General features: G+C 44.9%; 1 protein-coding gene across 6 annotated transcripts in view; it reads right to left on the bottom strand.

Annotated features, from left to right (window-relative positions):
• Positions 1-21769, bottom strand: part of LOC143923550 (uncharacterized) — a 30824-nt gene that overhangs the window by 8245 nt on the left and 810 nt on the right. Inside the window, exons 1-6 of one of the 6 annotated variants that reach the window (XM_077447316.1) lie at positions 17875-17893; positions 17553-17592; positions 10723-10852; positions 7763-7923; positions 6257-6359; positions 5030-5140 (exon numbers count right to left, since the gene is read on the bottom strand). In XM_077447316.1, the coding sequence (XP_077303442.1) occupies positions 5030-5140; positions 6257-6359; positions 7763-7923; positions 10723-10833 (486 nt within the window). In that variant the 5' untranslated portion in view covers positions 10834-10852; positions 17553-17592; positions 17875-17893. Of the gene's footprint in view, positions 1-5029; positions 5141-6256; positions 6360-7762; positions 7924-10722; positions 10853-17552; positions 17826-17870; positions 17896-21769 lie in introns of those variants that run through there. The other 5 variants (XM_077447317.1, XM_077447314.1, XM_077447319.1 and 2 more) reach the window with 5 other exon arrangements.

Genomic DNA, 21769 nt, shown 5'->3' with positions numbered 1-21769 from the left:
GAAATCACTACTGAAATTGGAAATGGCATGCGGGAATGAAATGGTGCCAGTTCAGCTGAACTGGCACCATTTCTCATTCCCACAGTCATTGTGAACCAGGGATAAAACTTCATTCTGTGGCCCCTCTAGACCTAAACAAGCATTTTACCCTTGAAAAATGTGAGGGCAGCCCTCTACAAGGGAGTACTTTTTTTTTTTCTGGAGATGAGCTAAAAGAATGTAGTTGTCCTACTAATCCAACCCCAACCATGATTCCTCACACTGAAATGGATTTGTGGAGATAGAGATAGAAATACATACATATATATATTTATATTGTATGTATGTATGTATGTATGTATGTATGTATGTATGTGTATATATATATATATATATATATATATATATATATATATATATATATATATATATACACACACACACACACACACACACACACACACACACACATACATATACACACATACATATACACACACACAGTGCCTTGAAAAAATATTCATACCCCTTGAAATTCCACATTTTGTCATGTTACAACCAAATACGTAAATGTATTTTATGTGATAGACCAACACATAGTGGCACATAATTGTGAAGTGGAAGGAAAATGATAAATGGTTTTTCAAATTTTTTTTACACATAAATATGTGAAAAGTGTGGGGTACATTTGTATGGCGCCCCCCTGAGTCAATACTTTGTAGAACCGCCTTTCACTGCAATTACAGCTACAAGTCTTTTTGGGGATGTCTCTACCAGCTTTGCCCATCTAGAGAGGGACATTTTTGCCCATTTTTCTTGGCAAAATATCTCAAGCTCTGTCAGATTGGATGGAAAACATCTGTGAACAGCAATTTTCATGTCTTGCCACAGATTCTCAATTGGATTTAGGTCTGGACTTTGACTGGGCCATTCTAACACATGAATATGCTTTGATGTAAACCACTCCATTGTAGCTCTGGCTGGATGTTTCGGGTCATTGTCCTGATGGAAGGTGAATCTCCGCCCCAGTCTCAAGTCTTTTGCAGACTCTAACAGGTTTTCTTCTAAGATTGCCCTGTATTTAGCTCCATCCATCTTCCCATCAACTCTGACCAGCTTCCCTGTCCCTGCTGAATAAAAGCATCCCCACAACATAATGCAGCCACCACCATGTTTCACGGTGGGGATGGTGTGTTCAGGGTAATATGCAGTGTTAGTTTTCCACCACACATAGCATTTTGATTTTAGGCCAAAAAATTTATTTTGGTCTCATCTCATTCTTCCACATGTTTGCTGTGTCCCCCACATGGCTTCTTGCAAACTGAAAATGGGACTTCTTATGACTTTCTTTCAATGTCTTTCTTCTTGCCATTCTTCCATAAAGGTCAGATTTGTGGAGAGCACGACTAATAGTTGTCCTGTGGACAGATTCTCCCACCTGAGCTGTGGATCTCTGCAGCTCCCCCAGAGTTACCATGGACCTCTTGGCTGCTTCTCAGATGAATGCTCTCCTTGCCCAGCCGGTCAGTTTAGGTGGACGGACATGTCTTGGTAGGTTTGCACTTGTGCCATACTCTTTCCATGTTCGGATGATGGATTGAACAGAGCTCCGTGAGATGTTCAAAGCTTGAGATGTTTTTTTTTATATCCTAACCCTGCTTTATACTTCTCTACAACTTTATCCCTGACTTGTCTGGTGTGTTCCTTGGCCTTCATGATGCTGTTTATTCACTAAGGTTCTCTAAACAAAAACTTCTGAGGGCTTCACAGAACAGCTGTACATATACTGAGATTAAATTACACACAGGTGGACTCTTTTTAATAATTAGGTGACTTCTGAAGGCAATTGGTTCCACTAGATTTTAGTTAGGGGTATCAGAGTAAAGGGGGCTGAATACAAATGCACGCCACACATTTCAAATATTTATTTGTAAAAAAAAAATTTAAAACCATTTATCATTTTCCCTCCACTTCACACTTATGTGCCGCTTTGTGTTGGTTTATATCATAAAATTTACGTTTTGGGTTGTAACATGACAAAATGTGGAACATTTCAAGGGGTATGAATACTTTTATACTTTTTCAAGTCACTGTAAAATTATATATACATACATACACACTTTATTTTTGCTTTTAAATAAACAAAAACTATTTGGTACAGTACAGTATGTGCCATTTATTGTGCCATTTATTTTAATTCACCGGCATTACTTTCAGTCCAGAAGACTGAGGACATCTAGTGGTAGAATTAAATTACTGCAGGGTACATCAACGAAGAGTTGGCAATCTAATGTACAAAAGATTGGAAATTCGGCCAGCAAAAGACAGATGAGAGCTTTTCATTGGAAAATGCGACCGTGTGTACGCTCCATTGGACTTTTGCTGGCGAAATTTCGGCCAGCAAAAGATTGAGAGCATGTTCTCACTGTGTGCTTTCAACAGTATGCAAATATGCAGCCTCTCAGTGGGTGGGTGCTGGAGTTAAAGGGTTAAGCATCAGTGGGGTTGATTTACTAAAGGCAAACAAACCGTGGAGTTGCTCCAGAGCTTAGTAAATCATACGTAGCTTCACTTTACAAAGAATACCCAATCACATGCACATAACTGGATGGTGGAAGTCAGCAGAGCTTCCCCCTCATTTACTCATTTACTAAGCTCTGGCGCTCTCTGTGCGCAGCCTATCGGTGTTAATAAATCAACCCTAATGGGTCTGTAAATTAAAAATTATTAATTTAATTAATGCATATTGTGCGCTGAGTGACCATTCTAGAGTCAAGTGGACTCTCAGTTAGTGATACAATATTAATCAGATCATTTTTTTTTTATTATTTAAAGCACATATTCTAAAGTACAGAATGACTGAAGATGACCAAAGGTTTTAAAATCCAATCACAGAAGGAACCAACCTATCTTAGATTCATGCTGAGGGACCCCGAAACCCCCAGGAGCTTGGAATTCATATGAAGGCTTCCACCAAATCCCCCAGTACAATGTACTGCCACGTTTTGCCCAATAGAATCAAGAGTATTGTACATGGAGTGGGAGGGGCAAAGTTTTGACTTTGGAATCAGTCAGTATTTGCATATTGAGCGTCCCAGGTTTGGAAGACCCCAGAGTGCTCGGCACAGTGACGAAAGGGGAGTGCAGACGACTGCTTCCAAACTCTTATACCTGACTTTATATCGTGCCAGGCTTACTTATCACTCACAAACAGAGGCGTAGCTTGAAACTTGTGGGCTCCGATGCAAAAGTTGACCTGGGGCCCCCTCACATCTTCCAACGTGCGTACAGATACATCCACCGCACACCAAGATACTCAAAGTGGATCAAGAGTTTTGAGTCCCCAGAGTTCCTCCTTACATCAGGGGACAGGGATCACCACTGGAGAATCAGAAGACAGGGACCCCTGGTAGGTCACTTGGCAGAGCTCCTTTCTCATCCCAGCACTGTATACAGCTCCCCCCCCCCCCACACAGTCTATAAGTCTTCTCAGGGTGTATCTGGCTTTTATGTTTCCCTTCTGACCTGTGAAATTCTCCGGTTGGATAGGCAGTGTAGTTGCAGTCGGCAGATACACCCTGTGCAGATCATGGGTGACTGGTTGTGTTGTAAAGGAATGTGATTCCAGCCCTGCAGATGAGGAACAGTATAGAGTAATGGGAAAGGAGCTCAGCAGCCGGGCATAGCATGCAGGGTGGAGGGGGTGGTCAGGGGGCTTTGGGGGGGCAACTTAGAGTGGGCAAAGCCATGTCACACAAAATTTGGAGCCTGCAGCCCTTCAAGCCCCCCCCCCCCCCCAGGAGGTGTTAAGGGATTTGTTTTAGCAATTTTCAGTGTTGACAGGTATTGGGGGGAAGGTCACCTCCCAGGAGGTGTGTGTCTTTTCCCCAGTTGTCAGGGAAGTGGGGTAAGTAGACATCCCCATGTTGGGTGTACAGAGAATCCCAGGTGGTGACTAGGAGACGCTGAGCAGTGTCATACCTCACCAGTGACATCGGTCCCATCGTGGCTTCAGGACGGCACTCTCCACCTTTTGCCTCTCTGAGCTCGGTTACCATTCCATGTTGCCAGCACAGACACTTCCCCATCCTGGGCTGTTCTCACCTCGTGCTCCTCTCCATTCAGGAACTGGCTCACAGCTTCTCCCCAGCCAATGAGAACAGAGGGGTGTGGACTTTGAAAGGCAAAGTAGAAGCCCAGTACTGGAGCGTGGCTGTGGGGCCCTATGGCAGATCGGAGCTGAATTTTGTGGAGGATATGATATGACACGGAGGCTGCAAGGGCCCCCTGGAGCTAGGGGTGGGGTTGCGCTTGTGACCCCTGCAACCCCTTATGCTACGCCCATGCTCACAAAGACAACAGCGATATCTCAGACAAGGCAGTATGTAAGACAAGCAGGGCTGGACTTACCATTGGGCTTGACTGGGCTCAAGCCCATGGGCCCCGCCCAATAGGGGGCCCCGCCGAGATACATAGCTGAGTGTACTCCGCTCCGCTCACAGTCACGCTCAGCCCCGCCCTGTGATGAACATAACACAGGGACCGGGTGTGACTGTGAGCCAAGCCGAGTACACTCGGCTACTCTCGGCTCCGCTCGGGACGGCGAGAGGACCCGAGAGCCGTTGAGAAAACCCGAGAGCCATCGAGAGCTGCCAAGAGGACCTGAGAGCCGCTGAGAGGACCCGAGAGCTGCCAAGAGGACGCGAGAGCCATTTTTAAACTTCAAGATTGCAATAACAAGGCTGCAATGACACTGGACAAGGCTGCAGATGGATGGGCAAGGCTGCAGATAGACACTGATGAGGCTGCATTGATGGGCATTTAAATGTAAGTTTTTTTCCTTAAACTTCCCTCCTAAAGAAATTTTTCCTTAAAATTCCCTCCTAAACTTGGGGTGCGTGTTATACGCCAGCGTGTGTTATACGCCGATAAATAAGGTAATGTATAGAAGGTAGGGCTCAAAAGTGACTCAAGCCCAGGGGCCCCCACCACCCTAAGTCCTGCCCTGAAGACAAGGGACACTGAAAACACAAAGATATTCAGTACTTACCTCTGTAAAGACCGCAGACATCTGCTCTGAGCGGTCCTTGTAGTGAACTTCCATATGGGGGAGATAGGAGAAGAAAGCAAGGCAGCCTCGGGGCTTTAAGATCCGATCGACCTGGAATAATGACATCTACATTAATATATCAGCAAAAGTGTGCCCCTTCACTAAAAAAAAGTGTGAAATACTGAATTTATTTAAAAAAATTTTTTTAAAAAGTGTACAATCTAGCATATAGAGTTCAGTGATTTGGGGAATATACAGTATTATATAGCATAGAGTGTAGCAGTTCAGTGTATGTAATATATAGCACAGTGTGTACAGTGTAGCAGTCCAGTGTATATAAAGTATAATATTGTACACTGTGCTATAAATTATCCATCCAGTCCAGCCATTCATTTATATGTTCAGTGATCCTGACTCACATCACATATCCTCCTTCACCTCCTATACACCAGCCGGGTGCTCAATCCCAGGAGTCAACTCGCATTCCATTCCTCTCTAAATTCCAATAAGACTGGCTGCACATAAAAAGCCTTCTTGCTCCACTATTGTGTAATCCACTGACTTCACACACTGAATTCTCCTGCCAGAAGCCTCGTCCCTGAAGTGTTTCATTTAAAGATAGAGGAGAAAATTTGACTTTTTAGACACGTGTATATATATATATATATATATATATATATATATATATATATATATATATATATATATATATATATATATAAATGTTTAGGGTGATTTGATTGCCACCCGAGGGCCCTGCAATCATAGAAATCTTTCCCTGAAGAGTTTCACCCATGACAGGACTTTAGAGTTAAGTCCAGTGATTTGGTGAAAGACATTAGAGCATGGCTTCCAGCAGGAGTTTTCAATGTGTGCTTTCAATGGATTAAACAGCAGTGTAGCAGAGGCTGTGGGTGTGCAGCCTGTTTTATTGGATTTTCATTTTGGTTTATGTATTGCACAGCACAGTGAACAGATTGCAGTGATCCACTGTATGCAGTATACAGCACAGCATACATATAGCAGTTTAGGCTAAGCGAGTTAAATCAAAATGCATGCATTGTACAGCTGTCTGCAGTATGCAACATGCAGCACAAGGTTTAGGGGTCCAATTTATGTTAACATGCAGCACAGTGTACAGAATGCAGACATATGTAATGTAGAACACATTTTACAAGGTGCAGCAATCAGAAAATAATGCAATGTGAAGACTCAGTTTGTTTTTACCTCTTTTAGAAACTTCTCAATGTCAAACCAATGGACAGCAGCGCATGCTGTTAGTAGATCAACAGAGGCGTCACCAACCGGCACCTCTTCAGCTGGACAGGCACTGCAGGAATTATAGATTCGATTATATAAGTAGTGAAACCATCTGGTTAAATTTAAAGCCCAACCCTGGGTTCTGTGAGTCTGACTTGTCTGCCTCATCCCTTCCCAGATGACACAAAGGGTTTGGTATATTTCTAAAGGATTCACTGGGAAATTCACTGCAACGTCTCAAAACAATGTCCTTTATAAATACCCACCAATCATCCCAACATCCCCTAACAATATCCTTTAGGAATACCCAATCACCTCAACATCCCCTGACAATATCCTTTAGGAATACCCACCAATCACTCCAACATCCCCTGATAATGTCCATTAGAAATATTCAGCAGTCACCCCAACGTTCCCCGACAATGTCCATTAACAATATGCACCAATCACCCCAACATCCCCATCAATGTCTTTAGGAATACTCACCAATCCCCCCAACAAAATCCTTTACGAATACCCACCAATCACCCCAACACCACCCAAAAATATCCTTTAGGAACACCCACCAATCCCCCCCAACAATGTCCTTAGGAATACCCACGAATCCCCCCAACATCACCCAAAAATATCCTTTAGGAACACCCACCAATCACCTCAACACTGTCCTTTAGGAATACCCACCAATCTCCCCAACAATGTGCTTTAGGAATACCCACCAATAACCCCAAAATCCCCCAACAACATCCTTTAGGAATACCCACCAATCTCCCCAACAATGTTCTTTAGGAATTTCTCACCAATTACCCCAACCTCCTCCAAAAATGTCCTATAGGATTCCCCCCCCCCCCCCAATCCTCCCAACATCCTCCAACAATGGTTATTTAGTAATACCCACCATTCATCCCAACATCCCTAAACAATGTCTTTTAGGAATACCCACCAATCACCCCAACATCCCCCAACAATATCCTTTAGGAATACCCACCAATCACTGTAACACCATGGCACACTTTACATGGTAAGCTTTCTTTACCCCAAAGAGGTCTGTTCATACCAGGTTAGGGACTACTTGGTTGGGTGTTCTTCCCCCAGGCCAAAAGGTAACTAATGTAAAACATTTAGAATGTCCCCACCTGCATGTGACATTGGGTGGCCCCAACAATGTCCTTTAGGAATACCCACCAATCACCCTAAAATCCAACAATATCCTTTAAGAATAACCACTAATCACCCAAACATCATCATTTAGGAATTCCCACCAATCCCCCCCAACATCGCCCAACAATATCCTTTAGGAATACCCACAAATCACTGCTGCACCATGGCACACTTTAGATGGTAAACTTCCTTTAACCCAAATAGATCTGTTCATACCAGGAAAGGAACTACACGGTATGGTGTTCTCACCCAGGCAAAAATATTCCTGGTCCTCCCCTGAACCTAACTAATGAAAAACTTTTAGAATGTCCCCACCTGTATGTGACATTGGGTGACCCCAATGCTTTCTTGGCCTCTTCTATCTGAGCCGCACTGATGTCAGTTCCAAGAACTTTCTTGAAGTATGGAGAGAGAATTCTTGTGCTCTGCCCCGTTCCACAGCCAACGTCCACAGCAAATCCATATGGTTTGGGTAACTAGAAGGACAAAAACATCTTCAAAATATATCAGTTTCTGCCCATGTCATGCATATATATGGTTGCAAAGAGGGTGGGCTTTAAAGCCCCTAGGCTGCACATATGAGTCCATGGACGGCCAAGATTTCTGTGCAGAGAGCACGCTCAGTGCATTCCCCCAGCACAGGGATCAAACTATCATAGCTAGCTCCAAGTCTCTAGTCCAGAATAGAAGCTGGTGGGACAGGCTTCTGTTCGGTGAGGTGAGAGAACCAAACCATCGGTGATGTTCAATCGCTCGGTTCTCAGTGTAGAGGTGGCAGGGGAGAGATGCAGCATCCACCTAAGTAAGTATAATGGGGGGAAAAAAGCCCAAACCATAATTCTCTTTTAAGGGGAAAGGGAGAAGGAGTGTATTATGAACGGTTAGGGTAATCTGTGGTAATAGGGGTTAAATAGGAACAAACTTTAATAAAACAAAACAAAAAAAACATTGAAAGGGTATCAATAGAAAGTCATCCATTTCATCTGAAGATAATGAAACAGATCAGATATAAAAGTCACAATGTTACTTTCTATCTCCTCTGATCAAAGTTTATAAACAATGTTACTTTGTATCTTTCTATCTCCTGTCTGATCCAGGTTTATAAACAATGTTACTTTGCATCTTTCTATCTCCTGTCTGATCAATGTTTATAAACAATGTTACTTTGTATCTCTTTGTATCTCTCTACACCTTGGTCCATTTTTTGGCAGCAGAAGCTACTACATCTGCTGTATTTACACAGCAAAAGTAATTTTCACAGCTAGGAACTGTGGGAAACTGCAAGAGGAGGCCCAACAGTGAGGTAGGAAAACCCCCATATATTTTAATGACATTTTTTGGGGTGTGTGTAGCTCACTAAGGGGTCTACTGTATTTATAAAACTGTCACTGGCTGAATGTCAAACACATTAGTGCACACCATCTACTGACCAAAATGAGGTATATTTTCTCATTGAGGCATTTCAGAAAACTATACTGCGTTTTAGCCACTAGATGGAGCTGACAATCATAGGGAATTCATGCACCATGAACAAATGAAAGAAAGTTTATTAAATGCTTAAAGCGGGAGTCCACCGGGACTCCGGGTTTTTTTTTTTTTTTTTTTTTAAAGCCAGCAGCTACAAATACTGCAGCTGCTGACTTTTAAATAGTGACACTTACCTGTCCAGCGCGCCCGCGATGTCGGCACCCGAAGCCGATCGCTCGCTCGTCTGCCGGGTCCTGCCGCCGCCATCTTGGGTATGGGAATCAGGAAATGGAGCCTTTCGGCTTCATTTCCCGGTTCCCTACTGCGCATGCGCGAGCCGCGCGGCGCAATCCGGACGGTCCCCGCTGCCTCTGGGAGCTGTGTGTTTCCCAGCAGGCAGCGGGGCACTTGCTGAAGGGGGCGGGCGCTTGCGGAAAGGGGCATAACGTACGCCCCTTTCCGCAGAGAGCTAGCCCAGAAGTGGGTGCAGTTACCTGGATTATCCAGGTAACTGCACCCCCCTCCCCCCTGAAAGGTGCCGATTGTGGCGCCGGAGGGGGGGGGATTCCGATGAGCAGAGGTCCATTTTAGGGTGGACCTCCGCTTTAAGGACCAGCTGCCATTATACTGCAGCAGGTTGGCTCTCCTGGGCGAATCACTGTAGGTTGGCCACTTTAAGAGTGATAGGGGTTGCGCATGACACCGGAGCACATGGCTGGTGGCTGCGATCACTCCACAGAGATCCAGAATGGAGATCTGTCAATGTACACAGACAGATCCCTGATCTGACCGGGGAGTTCTGAGATTAGGAACAGCGATCTCTTTCCTCCTCCAGTCAGTCCCATCCCCCCCACAGAACACATTTAACCGCTTGATCACCCCGTAGTGTTAACCCCTTCCCTACCAGAAGTAATAAAAATGCCATAAATCTATCCCCTATTTTTTTAGACGCTATAACTTTTGCGCAAACCAATCAATATATGCTTATTGTGATTTTTTATTTTTATACCAAAAATTTGTAGAATACACATCGGCCTAAACTAATGAAGACATTTTTATTTTTGGGGGATATTATAGCAAAAAGTAAAAAAAATAATAATAATTTCTTCAAAATTAACGCGTTTTGTTGTTTTATAGCACCAAAAATAAAAACTGCAGAGCTCTATTTGTGGGGGGGAAAAAAAGGACGTCAATTTTGTTTTGGTACAACGTCGCACGACTGAGCAATTATCAGTTAAAGCGACGCAGTGCTGTATGGCAAAAAATGGCCTGGTCATTAAAGGGGCAAATACTTCCTGTCCTTAAGTGGTTAAATAGATCCCCCCCTCCATGTCCACAGTCAATTTAGCATGGTTTCCTATGGAACAGGTTCTGCAGTGCAAATCTGCAAAATGCATAAAGCACAAAAAATGCCATAGGTGTGAATCCAGCCTAAAAGAAAAAAAAAAAAAAAAAAAAAAAAGTGTTGGCTGGACAACCCCTTTAAAAACATAAAATTTGAGGGGCTTTGCTAATCTAAGCAAAGCAATTCTGTTACAAGTGGCCTATTGTTTTTAGCTGGGCATATACCAGACTAGGGATGAGCTCAGGCGTGTTCGCATGGAACACGTGCAGAGCCCGCCCGGAACTCGGCGCAGTGCTGCGCTAATCACAGGCAGTGAGACATTTCCCAATCTCTGCAGCCGTGCATCGGGGCAATGTCTCACTGCCTGTGATTAGCGCAGCACCGACTTCCTGGCGGGCTCTGCTCGTGTTCCATGCGAACACGCCTGAGCTCATCCTTATCCCAGACGGAAGCCGTCACTCACCTTTTCACCCACATAACTGAAGATGAGGTCTATTATTTCTTGTGATGGTTCAAATCTGAATTTCTGATAATAGGATGCATGCTCCTTTCCTTCAAACAGCTGTGTCGCCATTTTGGACGCAGATTATCACCTATAATGATAAAACAATTAAAAATATTTAAAAAAAAATACATACCACCGTCTGGGGGTGCGGGGCTCTTTGTAGATAAACATTCACTTTAACCTATATGAAATTGTCTGTCTTTAAAGTGGACCTGTACCAAACTTCAATAATTCAGACTGAGCATAATGGAAAAAAAAATGCATAAGCAGAAGTTCCTATGTAGAAAAGCGATTGATAGACTGCGAGTTGTAGAAAGCTGAAGTTCAAAGCAAATATTTTTCTGGCTCCACCCCTCAAGGCTCCAGAGCCTCCCTATTGGTTAGTGAGGCTGTTCTTTACATTAGTATAGGAAAGCCTGGGAGGGGCCACAGCCAAGCTTGACTTTAACAGAAAAAATGTAAGATTTGCATGTGACTTTAGCTGCCTGTATATGTAGATCTATTAATTATCTTGCCATGTGACTAATGCAGGCCATACATGGTCGAATTTCGAACAAATTTTCTTTTCAAAATCAGAAAATTCGTTTTTTTTGTGATCTGATGATGCCAGCATTGATTTTCGAAAATTCGGCCGACCAAGCCTTCAATTTCACCTCATGTTGTTCTTGGCCGGGAATCTTCTTTTCTCTCCGTAAATTTTCTTTTCTCTCCGTAAATTTTCTTTTCTTATTACATTTCTCGCATGATTCTCCTATCATTGATTAGAAAATCGTTCGTTTTTCAAAAAATTTCCAACATGTCCGATTCCTCAAATTTTATTTCTGCAGGAAAATCGGCTGTTGCTGCAGCCCACTAATGTTGCGAAATTCATACGAAAATTCTTAGATACGATTTTCAAAAGAAAATTCTTTCGAAATTCGAACCGTGTATGGCCGGCATTAGGCTTATGTATATTTCTCATCACCTTCCAGACTAAATCGGCCAGATCTATAACAGCCTTATGCCCTGTACACACGGTCGGATTTTCCAACGGAAAATGTTCGATGGGAGCTTGTTGACGGAAATTCCGACCATGTCTAGGCTCCATCAGACATTTTCCATCGGAAATTTCCGTCACACAAATTTTCCAACAACAAAATCCGTTCATGGAAATTCCGATCGTTTGTACACAATTCCGCCGCACAAAGTGCCACGCATGCTCGGAATCAAGCAGAAGAGCCGCACTGACTATTGAACTTAAATTTTTCGGCTCGTCGTACGTGTTGTACGTCACCGCGTTCTTGACGTTCGGAATTTCCGACATTATTTGTGTGACCGGGTGTATGCAAGACAAGTTTGAGCCAACATCCTTCGGAAAAAAATCCAGGATTTTGTTGTCGGAATGTCCGATTGTGTGTACGAGGCATTACTATGAGAACTGACCAAAGACATGCAGGTAGGTTAATTGGCTTCTGGCTTCTGTCCAAAATTGGCCCTAGTATGTGAATGGGGACCTTGGACTGTGGGCTCCTTGAGGATAGGGACCAATGTGGGTGTAGAATTGTACAGGGAAAAGGGACAATTGTAGACACTCACTCAGGTTGAACTGGATGGACTGGTGTCTTTATTCAACCTTACTAACTATGAAACTATGAAACTGATGGATCTGCACTTTTTTTTTTTTTTCAATCAGGCTTTTAACCACTTCAGCCCCGGAAGGTTTCACCCCCTTAAAGAGCAGGGTCAGTTTAAAAAAAAATAAAAATGTAAAAGTCAGCAGCTGCAAACACTGTAGCTGCTGACTTTTAATAAGCACACTTACCTGTCCAGGGCGCCCGCGATGTCGGCTACCCGAGGCTGACCCGTCCCTCGGTCCCGGCGCCGCCATTTTGGCTAAGGGAAACAGGCAGTGGAGCCTTGCAACTTCACTGCCCGTTTCCTACTGCGCATGCGCGAGTCGTGCAACGCTTTGTGAATGGGGCGCGCTGTGTTCTGGGACACACAGTTCGTTAGTTGTTGTTAGTTGTTTTATTTTTATTTTCTTTACCCTTCCCTTCTTTTTTCATCCCCTATGTCACTTTCTCACGAGTCCCTCATTAGCACTTTATGTATTTTCATTTTTACTCGTCATTAGTATATCAATGCACTTATCTTACCATTACCCCCTTATTGTAGCCGTCACCTTTCAAATTCCTTCGTCCACATACACACTTACACACTTTTTTTTTTTTTTTTTCCTTTATATCTTACCTTCTATGCACGCCATTCACTCACCCATTCACTTCAGTCATCCACTATTTGGATGTTATCATATACACTATTCTAATTTACATCTCATTTCACGCCTTTTTTCTTTCCTACTTGAGTTGTGGTTTGTTTGTTTTGGCTTTTTTCCTTTTTTTATTTTTTGCTGTGTGGGGGTTTTGAGTTTTTTTTTTCCCCTCTTTTTTTTTTTTTTTTTTCTGATGTAGATGAAGATATCTGGGGATATTCCCTTTATATACATATAAATCATGTGTATGATATTTTCATACCACACATGTGTGCTCACATATGAAACATATGTGTCTAATTTTGTTTATGTTGGGATTTTTATCACAGGCGTGGCTTACCACACGGGCGGGCTGCCTACATTTGCACCTACTTCCTATAATCTTTATGGGGCGTAGGGCTTTCGTGTGACCGCTCGTGAGCCGCGTCTCTGGGCCTCCGACCCCAGCCCCTCTGCTTCATTCTGTGGCGAGACGTATGGACCACGTACCATCTCTAATATGTGAGGGACATTGAAGCATGAACCTGGGTAAACTCCACCATTAAGCATTATAATTTACGTGAACCTTTCGGAAATACACCATTGGGTAAACTATATTAATAAACTTAGAATATTTTTAATAAAAATATTTCTTGATAGATTTATTAAGCTTTATTTTGTCTCTTTACCAACAGACTATCTCTGAAGAAGACCCTAGTGGTTGAAACGCGTTAGAACAATTTTTTGCTGTTACTAACCTTATACAGTATATTTATAGTTAAGTCTGTTTAGTGTATGCCCATTGATATCATTGTATTTTTTGTACATAAGAGCCTGGCTCTATTTTCTGTTTTAAATACCCAGGTGAAGCTCATATTTTTACCATACAATAAAATATATTTTTTATATCATTCCCGACATGCTATGTTCATTGTTTATTGCTGCCTAAAAACCCCGTGGGTGGTGGAATTTGTTTTATTTTTTCGATTTATAGGGGTGAGCAGCACCCTCCCCGCTCTTGCTAGCAGTGTGTTCTTTCCAATATTACACAGCACGACCCATTACCCAGAAGAGAGGAGAAAGAAGATCTCGGCGGAGGAGGAAGAGGCAGATTAGGATGATGTGCCTAGCAACAGGCATTTCTGGTAAGTTAAAAAAAAATATTTTTTCATTTTTTTTTTTCAGATTTTTTTCTAGTTTTTAATGTATTTTTTTTTTCAGGGTGGCCCTCCACTTTAATGACCAGGCCATTTTTCGTGATACACTGCCTTGCTATAATTGACAATTGTGCGGTCATGCGACATTGTACCCACATAAAATTGATGTACTTTTTTCCCCCACAAATAGAGCTTTCTTTTGGTGGTATTTGATCACCTCTGTTTATTTTTTTTGCTCTATAAAACAAAAAAAGGACGACAATTTTGAAAAAAAAAAAAATAAATTTTCACTTTCTGCTATAAGACATAATCAATAAAAAAAAATGTAAAGAAAATCTAATTTCTTCATCAATTTAGGCAAATATGTATTCTGCTACACATTTTTGGTTTAAAAATAAATCCCAATAAGCGTATATTGATTAGTTTGTGCAAAAGTTATAGCGTCTACAAAATAGAGGATAGATTTATGGCATTTTTATTTATTTACATTTTTTTTTTTTTACTAGTAATGGCGGTGATCAGCGATTTCTATCAGGACTGCGACATTGCGGCAGGCAGATCAGACACCTAGCTGAGACACTTTTTTGGGAACCAGTGACACCAATACAGTGATCAGTGCTAAAAATATGCACCGTCTTTGTAATAATGACACTGGCAGGGGAGGGGTTAACATCGGGGGCGATCAAAAGGTTAAGTGTATTCCCTAATTGTGCTTTCTTACTGTGGAGGGGGGGGGGGGGTGGGCTCACTGCATGGACACTGATTAGCAGGAACACTACATCAGAGTGTCCACAGCATGGTGAATTGCTTGTTTAAATCAGCAGACCACCGTTCTGTCTCTGTAGGGAGCGATCATGGGTGGCCGGCGGACATCGTGTCCACTAGGTTCGCTGATTGGCTCCCCCTGTGGCCAATCAGCGCACCATTGGCAGCACGCGCCCCCTAGTGGCTATTGAACAAAATCACATAACAGGTATGTGATTTTTGTGCAACAGAGCCGCCTTGCTGCAGTTTATGTATGGCAGGTCGTCTTTAAGAGGTTAAAGTGGATCTTCACCATCCCCACCCCCGATGTGCGGATGTAGAGATCAGGAAATGTCTCACTGCCTGTGATTAGCACAGCGCCATGCCGACTTCCTGGCGGGCTCTGCACGTGGAGTGTGCGAACACGCCCAAGCTCATCCCTACTGCACATATGCCGCATCATCAGGGGGCTGATTGTCTCTTCCGTTTGCACGTGGTCCCCCGATGACACACCACAGTGCATCATCAGGGAGTTTGCTGCAAGAACACAGAAAAGGCACCCAGCCTCCTGATGACATCATAGAAGATGGTGGTGCGGGATTGGTGTGCCGTAGTAGTAGGACAGATCCCTACAGAACCAGGGGAAGCCATCCATTAGGGGCGCACAGGCCTCTGTCATGCCATCCCTTATATGACAAACGGATAGATTCAGGCATTGCATTGTCTGAATCTATCCATGGCAGCCGCTGCCATTCCTTTTTTAGGCGTTTGGCCCCTTTTCGGACACCAGGCCCCTGAAATCCAGCGGGGGTGGTTTTATTGAAGTACCTGATTAAATCCAAAGGCTCTAATAGGCTTCAAAAAAGATGGAATTGAAGCGCAGAGCATTGCGCTCGCAGTCCACCCAGACGTGTTAGGAAAAAAAAAATTAATATTTGCATTTCTAACACTGAACCGCCTCTCTGCCAATCAGGAGGCACGGGTCTAATGCCAGTCACCTGATTGGCTGAAGGCACAGCTGATCCCATTGGCCAGCTAGCAGAAGCAAAAAAGAGACACAGGGCATAGGAGCCATCGCCTGATCCGCGCTACTCATCCCACAGATTGCTGCCGTCACCCGCTGCCTGACCCGTCACCAAGATGGGGTAAGTGCCGGTCAGACAGTGAGCAGGCAGGTGGGGGTTCACAGTTGCTGTATATGATGGGCACAGTGGCTGCAATTTATGGGGCACAGAGGCTACATTTCATGGGGCACAGAGGCTGCATTTGAGGTTTTTGTTTCAGTATTTTTCAGTTTTCTTTGCGCCCCCCCAATTTTTGAGCAGTGTGGAGAGAACCAGCTGACCAGCTAAGTCACCATAATGAATGTCTTTAATACACCAAGAATGATCTCTTGAACATAACCCTGTTCTTTTCCTGTCCACTGGGGAGTTTAAGGGGTTCCTGCCCATGTTTGTGTGTTTCAGCTCTTCATGTTACATTGTCCATAATATATTTTTTTTAAAAAAAGAAAAGAAAGGAAGAAATCCCACTTGGACGGTAAGAACCCATCATAATGGGCACAGCAGGTGTACAGACCTGGGAACTCAGCACAGGGATGGTGGGAACCCATCATAATGGGCACAGCAGGTGTACAGACCTGGGAACTCAGCACAGGGATGGTGGAAACCCCTAAGTATGTGCATAGCAGGTCTGGAGACCCAAAAACCCAGCACATGGATGGTGGGAACACCTCATAATGGGCACAGCAGGTGTTCAGACCCAGGAAATCACCACAGGGATGGTGGGAACCCCTCATAATGGGCATAGCAGGTCTGAAGACCCAGAAACTCAGCACAGGGATGGTGGGAACCTCTTATAATGGGCACAGCAGGTGTACAGACCTGGGAACTCAGCACAGGGATGGTGGGAACCACTCATAATGGGCATAGCAGGTCTGGAGAACCAAAAAACCAGCCCCTCATTATAGGCACAGCAGGTGTACAGACCTGGGAACTCAGCACAGGGATGGTGAGAACCCCTTCATAATGGGCACAGCAGGTGTACAGACCTGGGAACTCAGCACAGGGGGGGTGGGAACCCCTTCATAATGGGCACAGCAGGTGTACAGACCCGGGAACTCAGCACAAGGATGGTGGGAACCCCTCATAATGGGCACAGCAGGTGTACAGACCCGGGAACTCAGCACAGGGATGGTGGGAACCCCTCATAATGGGCACAGCAGGTGTACAGACCCAGGAACTCAGCACAGCGATGATGGGAACCCCTCATAATGGGCACAGCAGGGGTAAAGACCTGGGAACTCAGAGCAGATTGGAACCTCAATCATTTCTTTACTGCTATCTAGGGCTCCATTAGGCTGGATTCACACCTATGGCATTTTTAGTGCTTTTTGCATTTTTCAGATTTGCTTTACAAAACGTGTTCCATAGGAAACCATGTTAAATGGACTGTAGTGCAAATCTGCAAAATGCAAAAAGCACTAAAAATGCAATAGGTGTGAATCCAGCCTTAGAGAGATCTCCTCTCTCTTCCTGTCCTGGTGACAACACTTCAAAGGAAAAGCTATTGAATCTTCTCCCACTCCATCTAGTACAGGTTCTCCACTCACTTATACAAATCAGAACATAGAACTGGACAAATTACTGTAAACTCACCCCACGAAGTTGGTATTCAGAGTTCACTCGCCGTCTCAGCCTACGGTACAATGAAAACGTATTAAGTCTTGATGCTGGCACACCTCTGCCTTTCCCCCACCTATGGAAGTTTGGTGAACTTTGGAGCAGGCTGGCACAGAGTTAATGAGAGACCTGGCACTGCCTTCTCCAAACACCGTTATCGCTTATCGCAGAATCCATTAATGTACAATTATTATTATTAATAATTATCGGTCAGCACCACCGACTCATCATACTTCACCCCTTCCCTGCCTACACATGAATGCACAGCATATATATATATACACACATACATACATACAGCCCAGTGTGAGATGCAGGAACCCAGAGATGGACTCATCCACCTCTCCATGGAGAATAGAATACAGGAAACACACACTGCTAAAAATAAAGAGTGAGTGATACAATGTAACAACAAAGAATTGTATCCCTCTGAAAAGAGAAGAGACTAGACTGTATACATTGTGTGTAATGAATGCAGACTCAGGATCCCTGCTTTGTTCTCCCCCCGCCGTCTGCACTTGGTATGATCTGCATATAATGTGACGAAAGCAGCAGCCATGCAATGGCGGAGTACAGAGAAAGGTGGTGTCAGAGGATGTCCTCAATTGACTCATGTTTAGACTGGAAACACAGGAGACCGATGACTGTGCATGGAGTCTGCGTTTTAGTTTTTAACAGTTTAGTGACTATAGGCCTTTGTTGAGCCCAAGTATGTTTAAAGGCATAGTCCACCTTTTTGCAAAAAAATCAAATTAATGCACCTAATAAAATAAAAACAAATTTGGGTTTATTGCATTTTTTGCTCTGAAGCCTGCAGAGCATTGCAACCATGATTAGTGCATGCCACGTTTACAGCCAAGCCCCGCTTCAGTAGAAGTTTGTGGCATGGGGCTGGTGGAAAAAGAAAATGGACTACAAGGCATCATCGTAGTCGTACCGAGCATGATCTAAGGCCCTCTGCATTGGTGGTGAATGGGACTTGTAGTCCAGTGGTTCTCAACCCTGTAGGGTTCGTTTTTTTTATTTTATTTTTATTTAAAATAACAAACATGTCATACTTGCCTCCACTGTGCAGCTCGTTTTGCACAGAGTGGCCCCGAACCTCCTCTTCTGGGGTCCCCCCTGGTGGCTCTTGCTGCTCCTCCCCACATTAGATAACCCCCTAGGGGAAGTTCTTCCACAGGGGCAGACTGACAACTCATGGGGCCCCCGGGCAAAGGAGATTATGGAGCCCCCCCGGGCAATCAGAGATTATGGGGCCACACAGTATACACATACGTGTATACACAGACATGTTTCTATTGGCTGAGAAGGTACTGGAGAGGTGGGGCAGCTATAATCTTAGGATTTTTAGACCAAAAGGATGTCAGTAAGGGGCATTTCAGAGACAAATGTAAAAAAAAAAAAAACACATATTTTTACATACTGTCCCTGGTTTTACCGAGGCTGGAAACCCTGATGGGGCCCCCGGGCAGTGCCAAGTGTCCAAATGGTCAGTCTGCCCCTGTGCTTCCCTAAAGGGGGTTACCTTGCAGGCACGCTCCCGAATCCAGCATTTGCGTCCACAGACATCAATGTCAGAATCGCCCCCGATGCCCGTGTCATTGGATTTGACTGACAGCATCGGGAGCCAATGGCTGTGCTGCTACCAATCTAGCCAATCAAGACACGAGACACTGGCTAGAGCTGGTGTGCATGTCCGCAGCATGAGAAAAAGAGCGTGCAGGTAAGTAAAATGGGGGCACTGGGGGGGCTGCTGCACTGCAAGAGGTTTTTCCCCTCGATGCATAGAATGCATCGAGGTGAAAAACCACAAAGCTTTACAACCCCTTTAAGTACCTCCAACAGGCCATGTTTGCAGGTTTTCCTTTATCTTGCACAGGTGCTTTAAAATCAGAGTCAATGGCTTGGTATTTTGGACAGCTGTTTTATCTAATTCCCATAACATGTCCTGTTGGGGGTACTTGAGCAGAGGTTTGAGAACCACTGTTGTAGTCTTCCCATACATAGATGATATGGCTTTGCAGGAGAAGGTAGCCACACCCACCCAAAATTCAAACAGAAATAGGGGGCTCCAGGGAGAATCACCCCACGACTTCCCTTTCTGGAGGTCCGTTCCATGCATCTACTTCTTTTTCAGTAATAAAATACCGAAACATGATTGGCTGGTGCTGCTTTCTGTCTTTTATCGTTAGAGTCGGTTCACACCGAGGCAGCGCGACTTGCAGAGCGACTGCCTCAGGCGACCTGCACACGACTTTAGCAGCGACTTGCAAAATGACTTCTGTATAGAAATCAATGCAAGTCGCCCCAAAAGCAGTACAGGAACCTTTTTCTAAGTCGAAGCGACTTGAGTCGCTCCTATTAGAACGGTTCCATAGTACAGAACGGGACGTGACTTGTCAGGTGGCTAAGTCACCTGACAAGCCGTCCCTGTGTGAACCGGATCTTACAGATGAGCTCTGCAGTAGGGATGAGCTCAGGCGTGTTTGCACACTCCATGTGCAGAGCCCACCAGGATGTCGGCGCTGCGCTAATCACAGGCAGTGAGACATTTCTCGATCTCTGCAGCCGCACATCGGGAAAATGTCTCGCTGCCTGTGATTAGCGCAGCGCCGTGCCGACTACCTAGCGGGCTCAGCACATGGAGAGTGCGAACACGCCGTAGCTTATCCTTACTCTGCAGCCAAAAAAACTCAGACTTGTTAGGGCAGCATTCTTACAGCTGTATGTATTCCTGAGGATCCTGTGTGTCTGGCAGGGTGTGTCTGGAAGGTGAAGAGTTACAAACTCCATGCAGCTACTGCCTAGCTAGAAAAGTAAAAAATTATCATCTGGCCCAGTCCAAACAGTCAAATGCTTTTTAAGAATGCCACATTTCTATGCCATGTTACCCTTTGCCCGATATAACAGATTTATCTTCCCTTGCATGCTGGGAAAGTGTCACAGCAGCTGAGAGCCCTCACCATGAGGAAGGCTGATGTATTTCCAGCATGGTTATGTACATAGGCGTGTGGCAGGGTGTGCCTGGGCACACCTTAATGCCCGGGCATACCCCAGGGTTTTTTCACCGTTACAATGTGTGACAATTCCAGTTCGGCACCCCTGCTAACTAATAGGCAGCGGAGTGAGCAAGCAGGCAGCCCCATTTTCCGACACTGTCTCTGTAGTCCTGGCTACAGCATCCCCGACAGCCGTATATCACTCCGCCACCTGCTATCAGGGATGCTGTATCCAGGACTACAGAGGCAGCATTGGATAATTCCCGCCTGCTTACTCTTCAGCTGGTGGCTGCAGTCCTCACAGGAGTTAGTAGTTACCAGAGCCCAACATCCTATGCTTCCTGTTGCCACAAAAAACAGCATACAATGGGAGAACAGTCTCTCTTCTTGGTAATCATTTTACTGGTGGAGTCGGGGCTTTCACAGCTCCCTGGACAGGTGGGCGGAGCAGGAAGAGATCATCACAGTGCAAGGTGGGCGGAGCAGGAAGTGATCATCACAGTGCACTGCTTCCTGTCCAGAACAGGTGGGCGGAGCAGGAAGAGATCATCACAGTGTAAGGTGGGCGGAGCAGGAAGAGATCCTCACAGTGCACTGCTTCCTGCCCAGTACAGGTGGGCAGAGCAGGAAGAGATCATCACAGTGCAAGGTGGGCGGAGCAGGAAGAGATCATCACAGTGCACTGATTTCTGCCCCAGTACAGGTGGGCGGAGCAGGAAGAGATCATCACAGTACAAGGTGGGCGGGGCAAGAAGAGATCATCACAGTGCACTGCTTCCTGCCCAGTACAGGTGGGCGGAGCAGGAAGAGATCATCACAGTGCAAGGTAGGCAGAGCAGGAAGAAATCATCACAGTGCACTGCTTCCTGCCCAGTACAGGTGGGCGGAGCAGGAAGAGATCATCATAGTGCAAGTTGGGCGGAGCAGGAAGAGAGCATCACAGTGCACTGCTTCCTGCCCAGTACAGGTGGGCGGAGCAGGAATAGATCATCATAGTGCAAGGTGGGTGGAGCCAGGGGCGGATCCAGAGTCTAGTCTCAGGAGGGGCACTGCCAGAAAATAAGGTGTTGCTTACATAATTCTGGGGGGGGGGTCAGGAGAGCATACACCAGGGAGGTCAGGAGAGCACACACCGTCAGGAGGTCAGAACAGCACAGTATGGGATCAGGAGGGCACAGTGCGTGGTCAGGA

This window comes from Lithobates pipiens, unplaced genomic scaffold (assembly GCF_037356315.1).
Source record: "Lithobates pipiens isolate NorthernLeopardFrog02 unplaced genomic scaffold, aLitPip1_a1.2 Scaffold_22, whole genome shotgun sequence".
NCBI classification, from domain to species: domain Eukaryota; kingdom Metazoa; phylum Chordata; class Amphibia; order Anura; family Ranidae; genus Lithobates; species Lithobates pipiens.
This window is presented reverse-complemented; position numbering and strand designations above follow the sequence as displayed.